General features: G+C 29.9%; 1 protein-coding gene across 1 annotated transcript; it reads left to right on the top strand.

The window, feature by feature from the left end:
* Positions 1–2,726: 2,726 nt before the first annotated feature.
* LOC111613767 (serine/threonine-protein kinase MRCK beta-like) lies at positions 2,727–11,034 on the top strand. The gene is made up of 5 exons (XM_023355113.1): positions 2,727–2,905; positions 3,894–4,029; positions 6,289–6,461; positions 9,548–9,689; positions 10,987–11,034. Exons 1-5 carry the CDS (start codon positions 2,727–2,729, stop codon positions 11,032–11,034), a joined length of 678 nt encoding a protein of 225 aa, XP_023210881.1.
* Positions 11,035–15,825: the final 4,791 nt, after the last annotated feature.

Below are 15,825 nucleotides of genomic sequence, written 5' to 3'. Positions count from 1 at the left end.
GAATTGTGTTTTGTGTGTGTTTGTCTGCGATTGTATTTTCAGTCTATGGTGTTACTACTGTGACTGCCCCAGCATAAACTAATGTATGAATGTCTGAGAGTGTAGAAATTGAATAAATGTAGTTTGGTAGTAAATGAGTGTTTACATAATTTAGTGTTTTTCCTACTACCTTTGACGTGTTGATTTTCGGTATTCGTGGTCTTTGTGTGGGATCTGTACCTGTATATTTAGTGAGTGTTTCCTGAAATATAAGTAATAGTGTATTAACTAAATCTATATCTACGTTATCAGTGATGGATGAGGAAATGTCTGTAGTATCATTAATGGTAGTTGTTGTATGTGTGCTATTATCAATGCTTGTTGCTGTATTATCCTGACAGGTTATGTGATCAATGTGCTTTCTTTCCACACCGGGTTGCATATACTCCAAACCAACAACTATCTACAATTAACCATTAACCGGTGCGAAATTCTTTAAAATCGGCGAACGTTTTTGATTCCCCTCCTGGGGTCTTCTTCAGGCTTACTTCTTTATAGCTTTCATTATAACCGGATTCTTTAATTTGAATCCGGTTATAACAAAAGCTATAAAGAAGTAAGCCTGAAGAAGACCCCAGGAGGGGAATCGAAAACGTTCGCCGATTTTAAAGAATTTTGCACCGGTTAATGGTTAATTGTAGGTAGTTGTTGGTTTGGAGTATAGGTTATGTGATCTTCATTAATGTTACATCTTTCCGTCTGTTGATGTATTTGATCAGCAACCTGTTGTTTGATAAGTTCAAGTGTTGTTTGTGGGATAAGGTTGTTGTGTATAATTGTTCTTGTTTGATCAACAACCCTTTGTTCAGTGACAGTGAGTTGGAGATATTGTTGTGTGAATCTATGGTATAGTTGTTGTCTGTATGCTGTCATGTTTGTTTCGAGTCTTGTGATGGTGTAGTAAGTACGGATGATAAACTTGTTCATTTCTGTTGTCCATTTCATCTGTTGGCGTTGTTTTCCAGCTTTTGTAATCTGTGGATGCATTGCCAGAGAAACACCAAGGCTAGGTTGGTTGTTCACTTCTGTTGAAGACATTGTAGTAGCCTTGCTTGGGCCAGTGCTGCTTTCGTCACTGGTAACCAAGGGAGACGGTGGCGTATTTTTCGAACGTGAGCCTTTGCCTATACCACGAACGTGGACCTTGTTATCCCGGGCAACGTTTGAGCCGGTATCACACTTAGATCTGGTTACTACCATGATAAATATCTTTACAGAATGTGGGTGTGGTCACTCTTAGCTTCATTTCTCTCCGTAGACCTTACTGGCATGGGTGTCCCTATCAGGAGCTTGTGCTCCAGCCTGCATTGCTCTATGGATCAGTAAAATTACTGGGCTCTCCCACCACAACCAGGTGGTGACCACATGAGATCACTTGTTTTTATTTGTTGTCCATTGGTATATGTTCATTAATGACTAAAAATCTTGGCAATTTATGTCAAATATTTTTTCATTTTGCTTTTGGCATGAGAGACTGGTTTTGTATTTTGTGTTATTATAGTTTCAGCAGATACTATGTTTTTTAAACATGTAACAAAAGATTTATACTAGCATTTACATTGATCTTTTGATTTGTAAAATCTCTATACTAAAAGTAGTCAATTTTTAGCTTTAATGTCAGTATCATTTTTATAAGTATCGGTATAAGAACTATCATTATAGTTTTTAAACTTATTTTACATTACTACTACTCAAAAACTGCTGATACTTGAATTATAACCATAATCCAGAAGAATAAAAAAACCTAATATCCAGCAGAGTAAAAGAAATAAGTACTAATGTTTTCACTTGTGGTATTAAATAGGTATTATCAGGCAAACCAATTTTTCAGCTCTGAAACAACAGAATTGCTGCACTTGTGTGAAGAGGGAAGGTGACGTAAAAGAGAAAGGGGAGAGAAAGATAGTAAGATTTATAGTTCAAAGAAAGACCTCCACACTTTGAGAAAGGAGTCAACATCATAAAAATTAATAGTGGTGTTATTGTGGTTGGCCTTATAAATTTCCATCTGTTCAAGATGTTTGAGAAAGGGTTGCTATAAAGATCTATGTAAGAGGCTTGCACTGTCAAAGTCCACATTGAAATCTGGGTCAGAGGCAAAGATAGCCAATGCAGTGTTGGCTAATCCTTTCATGATGGAAGTCTGATGTTCCATGAGGCAGGTGTTTAAATGGCATGTTGTATCAGCTATGTATTCTAAGTGGCAGTTGGATCTATGATCAGTGATAGGGGGATAGTTTAGATGTCTGATTGGAGGTGCATGTCTGGATGGTCTTTAGCATTGCATTTGTGAGAATATGGACGAAGGTTAAGTCCCTCTAATCATCAGATTCTTTAGACCTGCTCACTTTGTCACTGGATGGCTTATTCTAACAGAATCCGAGTGGTAAAATTCTGTGTGGGGTTCGGTTGTGCATAGTCAATAAATACTAGACTAAGAAGGTCATTTAATGTAAAAATCAACAATTTAATCAAAGAAAAATAACAAAGACAATTAATAAAACAACAAAACATAAAAAGATAACATAGACTTAAATATATAACCTAAGACTAAAATCAGTATTAGAGAGAGAATTTACAATAAATCATATTACCGCTGTTTAGTGGTAAAGCCGTAGCATGTTCCCTCAGTGGCAGGAGGAGTATGCTGGACGAGTCGATATGGCATAATCTGCCGATCCTATGGCATGTCCTTAAGGTTGATCGTGCATTTAGTTGTGGACTGCCCCGAGTGTGGGGAAACCTGCTCTTTTATTACCGAATATTTCACAATCCGTTTACTTAGCAGCCCATCATCTGACGGAATGCTTAGTTGTGTCATTTGGACAGGTGTTTGGGGAAAATTGAAGATAGGAGGAGGAAGGAAGTAAAACATCCTCATTTCATACTAAAGGTTGCGTTATAGAGCATGCTGTCAGGATGTTGAAGTTTTGGCCTTTTTAGGTTATATTCAAATATTTAAAAAGTGATAAAAAGTGGAATAAATTTAGGTTAAAATTAAATTAGTTCATAGGGGTTTATTTGAGGAGGGAATTTTGTAAAGCAGATTGGATATTCCTCCAGATTATCACACATTAATTACAGATTGTCTCACTTGAGTACTACAACTGCAGATCACTAGAGTACCATTTACAACAATTACATAAAGATTTTGTTGAAAACAAAACTGACAATTGACTTCCCAAAAGAGAATTATCTGATTTTTTTTTTTAACCCAACTGGCATGAGTTTTCTAATAAATCCTTTTTACAAATTGAATTTTGTAAAATTTTATCAGTCTAAAGTGATTTTGTTTAATGGTAAATCCAACTTTAGATGATTACTTTCATGTCTGTAGGAAAGATGACATTACATTGTTAACTTGTAAGAAAAAGTTGACAACAATGGAATATGTTATTCAAAATGATATTTAAAGAAAAAAACAAATGCTATGTCAATTTGTATTTTTGGATCCTAACATTTACAATTATATTGACATTTGTTAAATTGAATTTATGTTGTTATAAGCTTTCCATCATATTATCAGATTATCTTTAAATTCAGAAGATTATTTTGGAAATCCTTTAGTTTTAAAAACATTGAGAATTTATATCTTCCAAAACTATAAGAATTGACATATCAGTGGTTATTGTTAGTTTAATTTATTTACATCAGTTTATAAAGCGATTGATCAATCACAGTTCGTGCATTCATTGACCATTGATGATGGCTTTCATCAGTATATATAGTATATTTTAAAATTTACTTTATTATTTGAATTTTAATATTTTTGATACATGCATACATGCATGCATGGATATATGTACTAAGGAACTGATTGTAATTAATAAATAAATAAAATTTTTATTTGTTAGATTATTAGAACTTAGAGCACAGAAACAAAAATTATCTCGTCAAGTGCGTGATAAAGAAGAAGAGTTGGAAAATTCCTTGCAGAAAATAGATACATTGCGTCAAGATCTAAGGAAGGCTGACAAACTTCGTAGGGAGGTACATTATTGTATTTATCTTTTTAAGTTTTAAATTAGTAGACTCTTGATACAAATAATTTTAAGTTTAAAATATTATTTATTTTTATACCTGTGTTTTTAACTCACTGGTTTATTTTCAGCTATATCACTAAGAAATTCTGTACAGAACAATAAATAACTTTTCTTTCTTACTTTTATTCATTTATTCATTTTTTTAAGGATGAAATTTGGTACCATGATAAAATAAAAAATATCAATATACAGTAGAGCATCAATTATTTGACCCCCGATCAACCGTCACATCGGTTAACTGATCGTTCTAGTCGGCAAATTTGAAATGTCCACTAGGGATGTGGCGCTACAATATTTGGCTATGTCTTGGCTACTTTAATATTATTTTTGTTAAATTTTTGCGTGTTTTAGCTGGCAACACTGGCTTGACCATGAAAGGGAAGCCAGTATTTAAATGAGGCTTAATTTGTAATTATGAGTGGTTGTTTGTTTTGTGAGCAATAAAATAATTTTTAAGGATACAATAGCGACGATTATTATTTTTAAAAAAAATTGTTAGGTTTGACATCGATGAAAATTCAACGGTTAATAGCGATAGACTAATATACTAATTACATGGGATATACTAATATACTATACTAATAATGTATTTTTTCGTATTTTTCGGTTATCCGTTTTTTCAGTTATTCGACCAACCCCAGTCCCCAATTGAGTCGGATAATCGATGCTCTACTATACTATTTAATTAAAAATTAAAAAGTATGTAATAAAAAATTTTTTGATCTTTATTTTGATTATTTTTTGCTTATGAGTACATTGAGTGGTTAGAATGAAACTTTAAAATAGAGCAATAACTTTAGAACTGTTGTTAGAATAACCTGGCCATATTCTGGTCACTTATCTCTTGTCTCTTCTTTCACCGACAAATGACTTCAAAGCGAGAGACGAAATTCATCTCTCATACACATTGGCGATTCTGGTGGTTCGTAACGATCTCGTCTTTGTTGTTGGCGTCACGATTCTATTCAGTTGATTATACATATTTGGGTTATCTGTGCGCGCAACACGCTATAGGATTTTAACCAATGAAATTGTAAAATTTTTGAAAATGCAGTGTATGTAATCATAGATCATGTGGCAAGGAAAGCATGTGTTTAAATAAAGCACGTAATTTCGATTAATTTGTTTTTGTTTTATAACGTTTTTACAGATTGTAATGTCAATTTGTCTTTTAACAAATAAAAATTTTAATAACCTAAGTTAGAAAAGCGTGCATACTTGGATATTTTTCGAAATATTACCATCTAACTTCTCCTTAACTATCTAAGTAAGATTAACATTATATTCGATAGTTCAGTAATTGATGTAGGATAATTAAAAAAAAAATGGAATCAATGTTTTTGAGTAGGCATTGGAAAAAAAGCAGAAGCATTTTCTCTCTGGAAATATTCTTTCTTGAGTAGAGAATGTTCTCTAATACAATTGTACAGCGTGAGTAGCATCCAGTCGTCCATATTGGATATAATGAATTTGAGGCGAAAGACGATAGACTGGTCGAAAGACAACTATCTGCTCGTCTCTGATAAACGAGAGAAGCGAAGAGAGAAAAAGTTGTCCAGAATTGCGTTTAGAGAGACGTGATGATCTCTCGAGATGTAAACAAATGATTAGCCAATCAGCGACTGGCTTGTGAGAGATGACAGATGAGAGACGATGACCAGAATACGGCCCCTGGTTTACACGAACATTTTTAAAGTTTTAAATTGTCCTTTTTAATCTAATTATTATAGAAATTCTAGTTATTCTCAATTGATTCATTAGATTTTCCTGTTTCTAAAAACTTATGTATGAGAATAGTGAATTAATTGAGAAAAATTAGTAAGAGGCAATAAACATAAAATAGCTTATAGCTACTTTAAATTTTTGTTTCTCTATTCAGTGTATTTCTAAGCTGAAGATGGTTAACATAATGGCCAAAAATATTTTTAAAATAATTTTTAGAATTCCTTCCTTAATTTAGCTGCAGTTCTTTGGATTAATTCTTAAATCCAGCACTTTATTTATATTTTTTCACTGTACTGTAATGAATAGGAAATTTATTATATTTATAACTGAAGATGAATCAGTAAGATTGAAAATATTTTTAGTTGAAGGAATTATGTTTAAAGATCTTAGAATTGTCTGTTTTGTATATCCGGATTTTTTATAGTTGTTTAGTTTTAATAACATTCTAAACTCGTTTTTAATAAATTAATATTTTTTGTAGCTAGAGGCTCGAATTGAAGATGCAAAATCTGATATAGCTAAAGAAAGAAGAATGAAAGAAAGAAGTGATGAATATGCTCGTCATTTAGAAGAAGAAATGGAATCATTAAAACAGCGTCATGTTGGTTGGGGTACCAGCCCAGCACAATTAGAAGCAACTCAAGAAATAAATAGGTATATTATAATTTAATTTAATTTTTCAATAATTATTTTAAAAATTAATGTTCCAAAATAAAAAATTTGTTTTCTAAAGTCAGTTCAGTATTGCAATAACAAAATATTGCAAAAAAAGATAAAAAGAAACTTACTATTATTTAATTTCTGCTTGAGACTGCTCATTTTCATTTCTTCCGTGGGATGTTGTTCCTTTATGGACAATCTTGACTTTTCTTTCTTCTTTTGTTAACTGGAGAATTGGTCATGATGTTCTTTCGAAAGAACAGCATCATGACCAATTTTCTGGTTAAAGAAACTTACACCAGAGTTCTTTAAAAAATATTTTGTTTAATAGAAAAAAAAATTACTTATTTTACTCTCTTAAAATTTAAACACATATCAAGTATTATTACAGTATATTTTAAAATATAATGAAAATAAATTTGTTCACCAATTTCCCAAATGATCTCCAGTAATTTATCAATTCCCTGATAAAATGACTTGCTTGAATTATCAGACTGACTGCTGACTGATCACTAGCACTAGATTGGTAACTCAAGCACTAGTTGATTAATGTACCATATTTTATTGATTCTAAGAGGCACTATTTTCACATGTTCTTACTTGTTTGAAATAGAGATGCATCTTAGAATTAATGGCATTTTACATTTATAGTCGAAATACTAATCAATGCAAACAGACTACATGACCTGTTATGCACCAATATTGCTGTATTGGCCTGAATATTAGTCAATGTTTTTTCCAGTTTTAAGGGGAAAAAATTACTCTACCTATAATCAAGCCTCGACTTAAATTTGACTCTGAAGTTTTTTTTTAGTTTTGATAATTGTCTATGATGCACATTATACAGAATTAAAATTAATCAATTTGGTGCATGAGTTGTTTGGCAATGCTAGTCATGTTGTTACCTATCATGCTATAGCCCACAAACTATGCACAAGAATTAAGTTTTTGACAAAATTGTAAATAATCGGTTGGTTATTCAAAATCATTTGACTAAATTAAACTGATTGCTTTTATCATATTCAACATAATCAGCCAGTTTTAGTAACTTGTACAAAAATTTTATTTTGGTGAGCTTTTTATTCTAGTCTTAGGAGTCTAATAATGGAATACAGGTAGCCCTCGGTTTATGCCACAGTTCTGTTCCTACAAAAGCCAGCGCAAAACAAATCAGTGTAAAACAAACCCATATTTACAGTGAGGTATAGGATTAGGTTCTACATAAGTGAAAAATAAGCAAATAATTTTGTTTATTAATACAGTATAATACAAAATACATATAAATTTTTAATTTTTAACTCCTTAAGCCCCAGTTATTAAATTAAAATGTATTTTATCATAAAATAAAGTGAAATGTTTTTATTAAAAAATTTTAGTTTTGGATCTCTTACATTTTTCGGAAAAAAGTTTCCTTCTTTAATTGTTTACATTTTTGTTTTCTTTCATTGAGAATTTTGGAATATGGTCGAATGGATGCGATGATGCTTCTTTTTACATTTGCACTTTGCTCCCAATCATTGTCTAACTCACAAAGTTCATCCGTCAAACTTTCCATAGTTGAAAGGATACGTTAACGTGATGTAGAGCTACAGACAAGCGGAGACACTGATTGGTCGACCACCGGTTGCCGTAGCGCATGTATAAGGTCAGTTTGAGCGGGAAAATTCAAGGTGGCTAAGCAGAGATAGATATCATCTGGCTAATAAAAAGGTATCGTCTGGCTAACAAGAAGTAGATTTGTCTCACTAACGTAGTTTGTGATCGCCGGAAGTGCTACTGCATCGTAAGGTTTTTCCTAAACGAACTAATACGGGATACATTCATTGGCGCTATGGATTTGGACACCATTTATTGGACTATTAAGTTTGATAACTTGACTCGTGGGTACCTAAACATTTAGTGTTTTAATATTAATTTAATGCAAATGTACACATACCCAATAATATTAAACAGAAAAACTAAATATATTCAATAAAAATCTTTGTTTTAACGAATGTACATAGTTGCAGCTCGGTAAATACATCAACACTGAAATGAAAATCAGTCTGGCATAGGGAAAATCAGGAAATTACACCGCGAAATGGTAAATTGTGTAGCGGTGTTATTGTGAATCAGTGTAAATTGAGCCGGCGTAAACCGAGGGCTATCTGTAATTGTTAAAAATTGAAAGGAAGATTGCTGAAAATTTACCGCAAAAATTTATTCTGCTGTAAAGTGAAAATTTGTGTTGTAATTATAAATTTATATATTTGCAATGATCATATGTTTTAAACTTTATAAAAAAAAAACCTGTAAACATTATTAAAAAATAAGACAAGTCAAGCAAAAAGAAAATACAAAGTTTTGATTTTGTTTTTGATAGTCCTAAAACTGGAAATAACTACACTTTCCAGAATATATGAGAAATATGCAAGGAAGTATACTTTCCCTGGCATAATAGGAGGCTACTATGGTGCATAGGACATTAGTTTTTCTGATTAGACAATTCTGATTAATTAGGTATCATTTAAATATGATTTGTAAAAAGTAAAAAATTCTTGAGAAATCAATTAACTATATTAACATAATAAACAAATATAATATTTTATTGTATTTTGTCTACTTCCAGTTGTTTGCCTTTAAGAAATTAAGGAAATAAATAATAATGCTTTGTTTCTCCTCTGTTCATGCTAATATATTACACAGTGATATATTTTTTTTAAAGAAAACAAAAGAATAATGAACTGTTAAGTAAAAAAATCCAGTTTTTTTTTTTACTTAATAGTTCTTTATTATTATTATTATTGTTGTTGTTGAATTTGTATATATTTATAATGTTAAACCCAATGATATAGTATTTTTGGTCTCCATATTATCAAGATTGACTTGCTCTCTACAATTCATTCAATTACATATAGAATTTATATTTATATACACATACAGGCACACATGCACATAAATAAAATATATAATAATAAATATATTATTCAATGTAAGTTAGTCATAGTAAATTTGATAAATTATATATATATATATATAAATTTTTAAATTTATAGTTGATAAAAGTTTTTATAACATTATATTTTCTGAATCATAAATAGGCTTAAATTAGAAATTGAGAGTGTAGAACTTCAACATAAAGAAATTTTAACTCAACAACAATCACGTTATAATGCTGAAATGACAAATTTATTGGATCAGTTACAAGAAACAGAATGCACAAAAGAGACACTGGAAAAAGAGGTTATAAATTTTATTATGCTTTTAAATAAATTTTTAATTTATATAAAAAACTATAAATCTAAATATCTATTCAAATTTTTAAGTTAATTTTATAACAAAATTTTGATTATATCTTATCACATGTAAAAAGTTTTTGAATATTAATTTTTTTATATACTGAATTTTGAGTTATACTGTATAAATAATAATCATTAACATGGTGGTAATTTTATACTGATTTTATCATTTATTGCATAATACTATTAATTATGTAAATTTTAATTATTATGTTATATTTTTTTTCATCTCAATAATTTAATAAATTTTAGAAAATTATATGTAAAAACTTGCAAACTCATTGTGATAAGAAAATTACATAACTACAAATTCTTGCAATTCAGGAAAAAAATTCCAACAATTTGTCTTGTACAATAAATTAGGCTATGCTATGTGCAGTGTGAATGTGCTCATCATTTCTTGAGTATCAAAGAAAGTTTTCCATTTTTAAAATCAATGTTTAATTGATGATTAAGATGATGATAGTTTTCAATGCAATGGTACTGTACATTTATTTAGAATGTCTTGAAGTTGTTTAATAATTTTTTATACCATGTGCATTTCAAAAAGATAAACATTAATGTTTGACAGTTGATGTTTAATCTCACAAATATATTAGAACTTCAGTATTTTGTATGCAATTTATTTTTAATAAATTGCAAAACAATAATTGTTTTGTGATGTTGTGTACTGTATTTTACATTGAATTGAAATAGATGTGTATTTATATTTTTGAAAACAACTAAACATTTCATCTATTAAAATAAATAAATTAGTATCTTATGGAAAAACACTTAATAACGTTTAAAGAAATAAATAAATATCATTTATTTCTTTAAATATTATTAAATGTTTTTTTACATTCTGATTATTTGGAAATGTGTATGTTAGGTTATGTAATTAATGATAAAAGGATATTAATAATTTACATATTATTGTCTTATAAAACCCACTTTTTTGTACCTAAAATTTATCTGAAAATTAGAATGCATTCTATAAGACATTTTTCTGTATATTTTTTATACAGTATATTGTGAAATAATAAAAAAATAAGAAGCTTTAAGAACTAAAAACTGTTTGGCACAAATTACATATTCTTCATTCAGTCTGCATTTAGATATAATAATGTTCCATAATTGATTGCTTATATTTTTTTCAGTTATTTTTACAATTAATGGTATCAAATTACAAATTGTTTAACATAAATTATAACAACAATAGTAATTATTTTAGATTTCTAATATTGATTATTTTCTTATAGATTATGACACTGAAAGAAAAAATAGAACAAACAAGAACAGACAGGTAAATAAATTTTATAAAATATTAAAATTTTTCAAAATGCATTTCTTTATGATATATTGAGTGATTTACTCTAATATTGGAATAAAATATTAAAAAAATAATTTGTGTTGATATTTAGTTATTATAAAATATTCAAAATTTTGAAATTTTTACTAATCTTGGAAAATGACATATATAGAATGGTCATAATTTTTTTAAAACTTCTGCTAAATACAATAATTGTGCTAAAGTATAAATCTTGATCTATTAATTTTCACTTTTAAATTATAAATTTAGTTAATTTTTAAATGTCATTACTTGTGCATAAAAAGAGTTTTTTAACATTTTTTTTAATTTGCTTATTAAATTTAAAATAAGCTGTTTAAGATAATCTTATGATGTTTTTATAATACTGTTTTAACTTTACCATTATAAATAAAAGCCTTTTATGAAATTGGTTCATAATTTTAAAATATTAAATATGAGAAAGTAAGACTGGATTTTTACTTCTATTAGTTAATTTGTAAATTTAAAATTAAAATTTTGTTTTGGTATGTATGAATACACAAACACACAAAGTTCTCCATTTGATTGCTTTTGGCAATTTAACTTTATAGCACTTTGAACATTATTTTGTAATTTATTATAATTTGTGTACAATGTTATCATTATGTACAGGGTCTGTATGGACCTGAAAAGTCAGGAAAAATCAGGGAATAAGATTTTTAGCAGATAAAGTCAGGGACTGGCATCAAATGTCAGGGAATCTGTAAACACCTTGGAATCCATCTGTTGCTCTCTTTCCTTTTTGATCTGATGCATCTTTAAATTTGGTTTGGTATAGAGTGGGTATTAAAACTGGATCAACCAAAAGAATGGCAAGATTTGTCGTGCTTATATTTCATAAACTATAAATGATAATCTAATGATTAAAATTTTGTTGGATAGAGTATTTATGTTTACATTTAAATTGGTGGGTAGGTTTAAATTGGGATGTGCAGCTGTGAGGGGGGTTTGCAGTTGTGTGTGAACACTGAAAATGGTAATGCTGCACAGCATTTGGGCAGTGTATAACTTTGGATTGCAAAGAGATAGGATGTTGAAATTGGTGTTGATTTGTACAGAACGATAAGATCTACAATATTAGCAATAATAACCAATAAAATAGAATTTGTAAACTTATAAGCCAATAAGTGTGCAAGTTAAAGAAAATTTTCTTAACATCAAAGAAATTGCAAAGAAAATATGAACAAAAATGTAAGGAACATATATTGTTGGAAAGAAAAATTTAAAAGGAATCAGAAAAGCTTAAAATGACTAATGTCGAACAATGCAGGTTGATCAAAGAGTGTAAGTAAATCAAGCACATCAACTCTGATGCAAATACTTCAAGTGTGTCATTGCTATAGATATTGACTTTTGATAACTACAAAGACTTTTTGTTTAAATCTTATCCTTCTTCTAATAACACAAAGACAGATTTATGCCTTAAACGATTGTAGTTGGTTTTCATACATAACCCTCCCAATTTTTTTGACCTGCATGACATCTGGTTAACCTTTTGCAGTCAGTTGATGTCATGGTGGGAGGCAAAGAACTGTCAGTTGGTTTAACAATATTGTGTATGAGACATTTTAGACCATGTGGCAGACCTCACAGTTCATGTATTTTTTATTCATTGTATTCTTTGCTGCTGACCACACACAATATGTGGAGATAATAATCCTGCCAATTTTGATAGATTGATGATCTTGATATGGTTTTTCTTTGACTGCATATTTTCATCTTCAGATGGCCCGTGGAATTTCAGAAGTCCACATTTTTTGGAAGTATACCAAAATATCGCCATAGAGTTAAAGTTAGGTTTTCAAAAACACCATCAACAATAACCCACTTTTCTGCCAAAACTCTGCCACTTCCATTATAAGTTTTAGGAAGGGATGGGAAGAAATGTAATGACCTTGAATGGGTCCATACTGGACAAAAAATAGTGCACAATAAGCATTTTCTCCCTCTCGTGGAGTGTGCAATTTATTTCTGTTTTAATTATTTTGAATTTCTCACCTCCTCTCTTTAAGAAAATTTGATTTTGCAATGTGATATGAGTCTTTTTCTTATTTAAATAAAATTTAGANCCCTCAGTCATTCCTACCTATACAATAACTTTGTGCCAGAGCTCCCTAGAATAATAACTTCTGTCTAAGGCAAAGGAAAAAATTTCCGCCTCAACTAAAACCTCTAACAACGAGTCGACTAAATATTTCCAAGTCGAAATATTAATATTGAGGTATTGTAATATGTAATTGTAAGCTCTCTCTCTCTTTCTAATATATAAAAATTTTAAATATTATTCAAATAATAAGTAGAAATTTGTTTTCACTTTTATTTTCATAAAATTTTGTTTTGTTTAATTTTAAATTGGTCTAGTTTTGTATTATTTATATGCCGAATCCTTTACCCAAAAATCTAAGTTTCTCCGACTCGAAAAGTAATTTAATATCGCGAGGTAAGACGTGAAAGTTTTATCTTAGCTGGTGTCAGGAAAAACAATTAAAATACTGAACATCACCATCCTTAGAGAATAAGTTATATTAACTTACAGCCGTTAAACGTTCGATAGTTCAAGTATATCGAACCGGGTTCCTCACAAATGTTTAAAATATTGTTTCAAAATACAGGTATACCTCGCCTTACGTCGGTAATTGGTTCCAGGAGAGGCGACTAAAGTCAAAAAACGACGTAAGTAGAATTTACTTGTCATTAGGCTAAACCACAAATACCATTCCTAATTTTGTATTTTATTTATAAATGCAGTTGAAATAATATATATATATATATATATACAGTATATGGAGGTGTATGTCCCTATATTTCACTTTTCCGCCAAAACTACACATTGCACGTGAATGGTGTTTGTATGTGGTAGTAGCCCCAAGTCTCTATTCGTGCACTATGGGTTGCGTCTCGATAGCTATAAGGGTTCGGGAGATATGGGGCTGAAAGTGGTTTTTATTTCGAGTGTTATGTTCGAATTTAATTCGAACAAAACACTCGAAAAATTCGAATATTGGTTCGATTATAGAACGATTGTAAACGTTCCAGAAACGTTGAAAATAGTTTGTTTGACTGGACGTGAACAGGAGACGTTCAGAAATAGAATGGGGACCAGATCTCTAATCAGAAACGGGGGACCTAATTTTTGTATTCTGTGAAAACGGGTAAGATTGGCTATAATGTAATTATCTTAATCTTCACTATCGTTACTTTTTAAAAACCCAGCGAAGCGGGTCCTTGCAGCTAGATTCTAGATTATTTAGAAAAACAGTGTTTTATATGTAAAAACAACTATATTACATACAAATGTACGAACAAATAAAAACCCAGCGAAGCGGGTCCTTGCAGATAGTATGATTAATAAAAATCTATTTATTTTTACAAACAAATAAATTTTAAGTAAAAATAAGTTTACATGGCCAATGATTATTTAATATTAATATAATAAATATAAGTACAACTTTTTACAAAAAAAATTCTTTGTTTCAGTCATTTCTTTCATTGTTCACACCATCAGCAGTTCATAAAAATTACAAATACTCACGGAGATGTCCTTCCTTTTCAGGCTACTGCCTTCATAGTTTAAATGCAGAAATGATAAAAGCGTCATCTAGTGTTCTTGCCACAATCACATAATACATTTAAGTAAAAATAATAAGTTTTACATAGCCAACGATTATTGAATATTAATATAATAAATATAAGTACAACTTTTTACAAAAAAAATTATTTGTTTCAGTCATTTCATATTTTTTGCATTTAAACTATGGAGGCNTAAAGTTAAATAACAAATACAGTTATTAAAATTATTTTACGATAGTAAAAAATAAACTAATTTATGTTAAATTTACCAATAACGAGTGGCGCTGACAATGACTCCAAACAATAGATATTAAAACTAACGTGGAAAATGCCAATATTGAGCTCATAAAGACCGCTAAATAAGATGACAACACAATGTTACAGATGTTTTCATATTTCGTCTTTACGGTTTATGATAATTATTTTAACATTTACTGTAAATGTATGTATTTTAATATGATTTTATATGTTTTTAACACTTTTCTAGTGATATTACGATTTTAATATTTGTGGCGAACAGACGTAAAATCGAATAAAATGACTCAAACTTGATTTTCATTTCTCCATATATTTTTTTGACAAACAACGTATAATCGAGAACGACGTAACTCGACGTTTACCTGTAATATACATAACTATATGAACAAGTAGGTTCTTATAACTGTTTACTTACTTTTGTATCCTAGATTTCTTTTCTAAGAAAAGACAATAACAGCTTTAGTATTTCTATCAAAACAATACAAAAAAGGAATTTGCCTGTTGAAAAAAATATATATTTACAAAACTTGAAACTTGAATACAGTGGTACCTCGGGATACGAACGCTCCAGCATACGAAATTTTCAGGATACGACATGAAATTCGAACATGTTTTTGCTCCACGATACGAACAAAAACTCACCATACGACGTTACATTAGTTCGCAGCGCCATTTTTTATTCACTTCTATTCATTTGTCTCAGTCCACGTGTTTGCTTCGTCGTGGAAGGATCTCGCTCGATAAAGGAAATCTTGAGGTATTATCAGAAAGTGACTAATTTTATTGAAAAGAAACATTCCGAAAAGGCACACTGGCCGTATTGCTGCTCGGAGTAATGACATTTGCCTAAGTCATTTTAGAAACATTTTAAAAAGTAGGCAAAGCCAAACCTCTTTGGATAGATATTTTACCAAGCGACCTC

Source organism: Centruroides sculpturatus, unplaced genomic scaffold, assembly GCF_000671375.1.
Source record: "Centruroides sculpturatus isolate CEXI.00-Female unplaced genomic scaffold, Cexi_2.0 scaffold1556, whole genome shotgun sequence".
In the NCBI taxonomy this organism is placed as follows: Eukaryota; Metazoa; Arthropoda; class Arachnida; order Scorpiones; family Buthidae; genus Centruroides; species Centruroides sculpturatus.
Note: the sequence above shows the minus strand (reverse complement) of the source record. Positions and strands in the feature narration are given on the sequence as shown.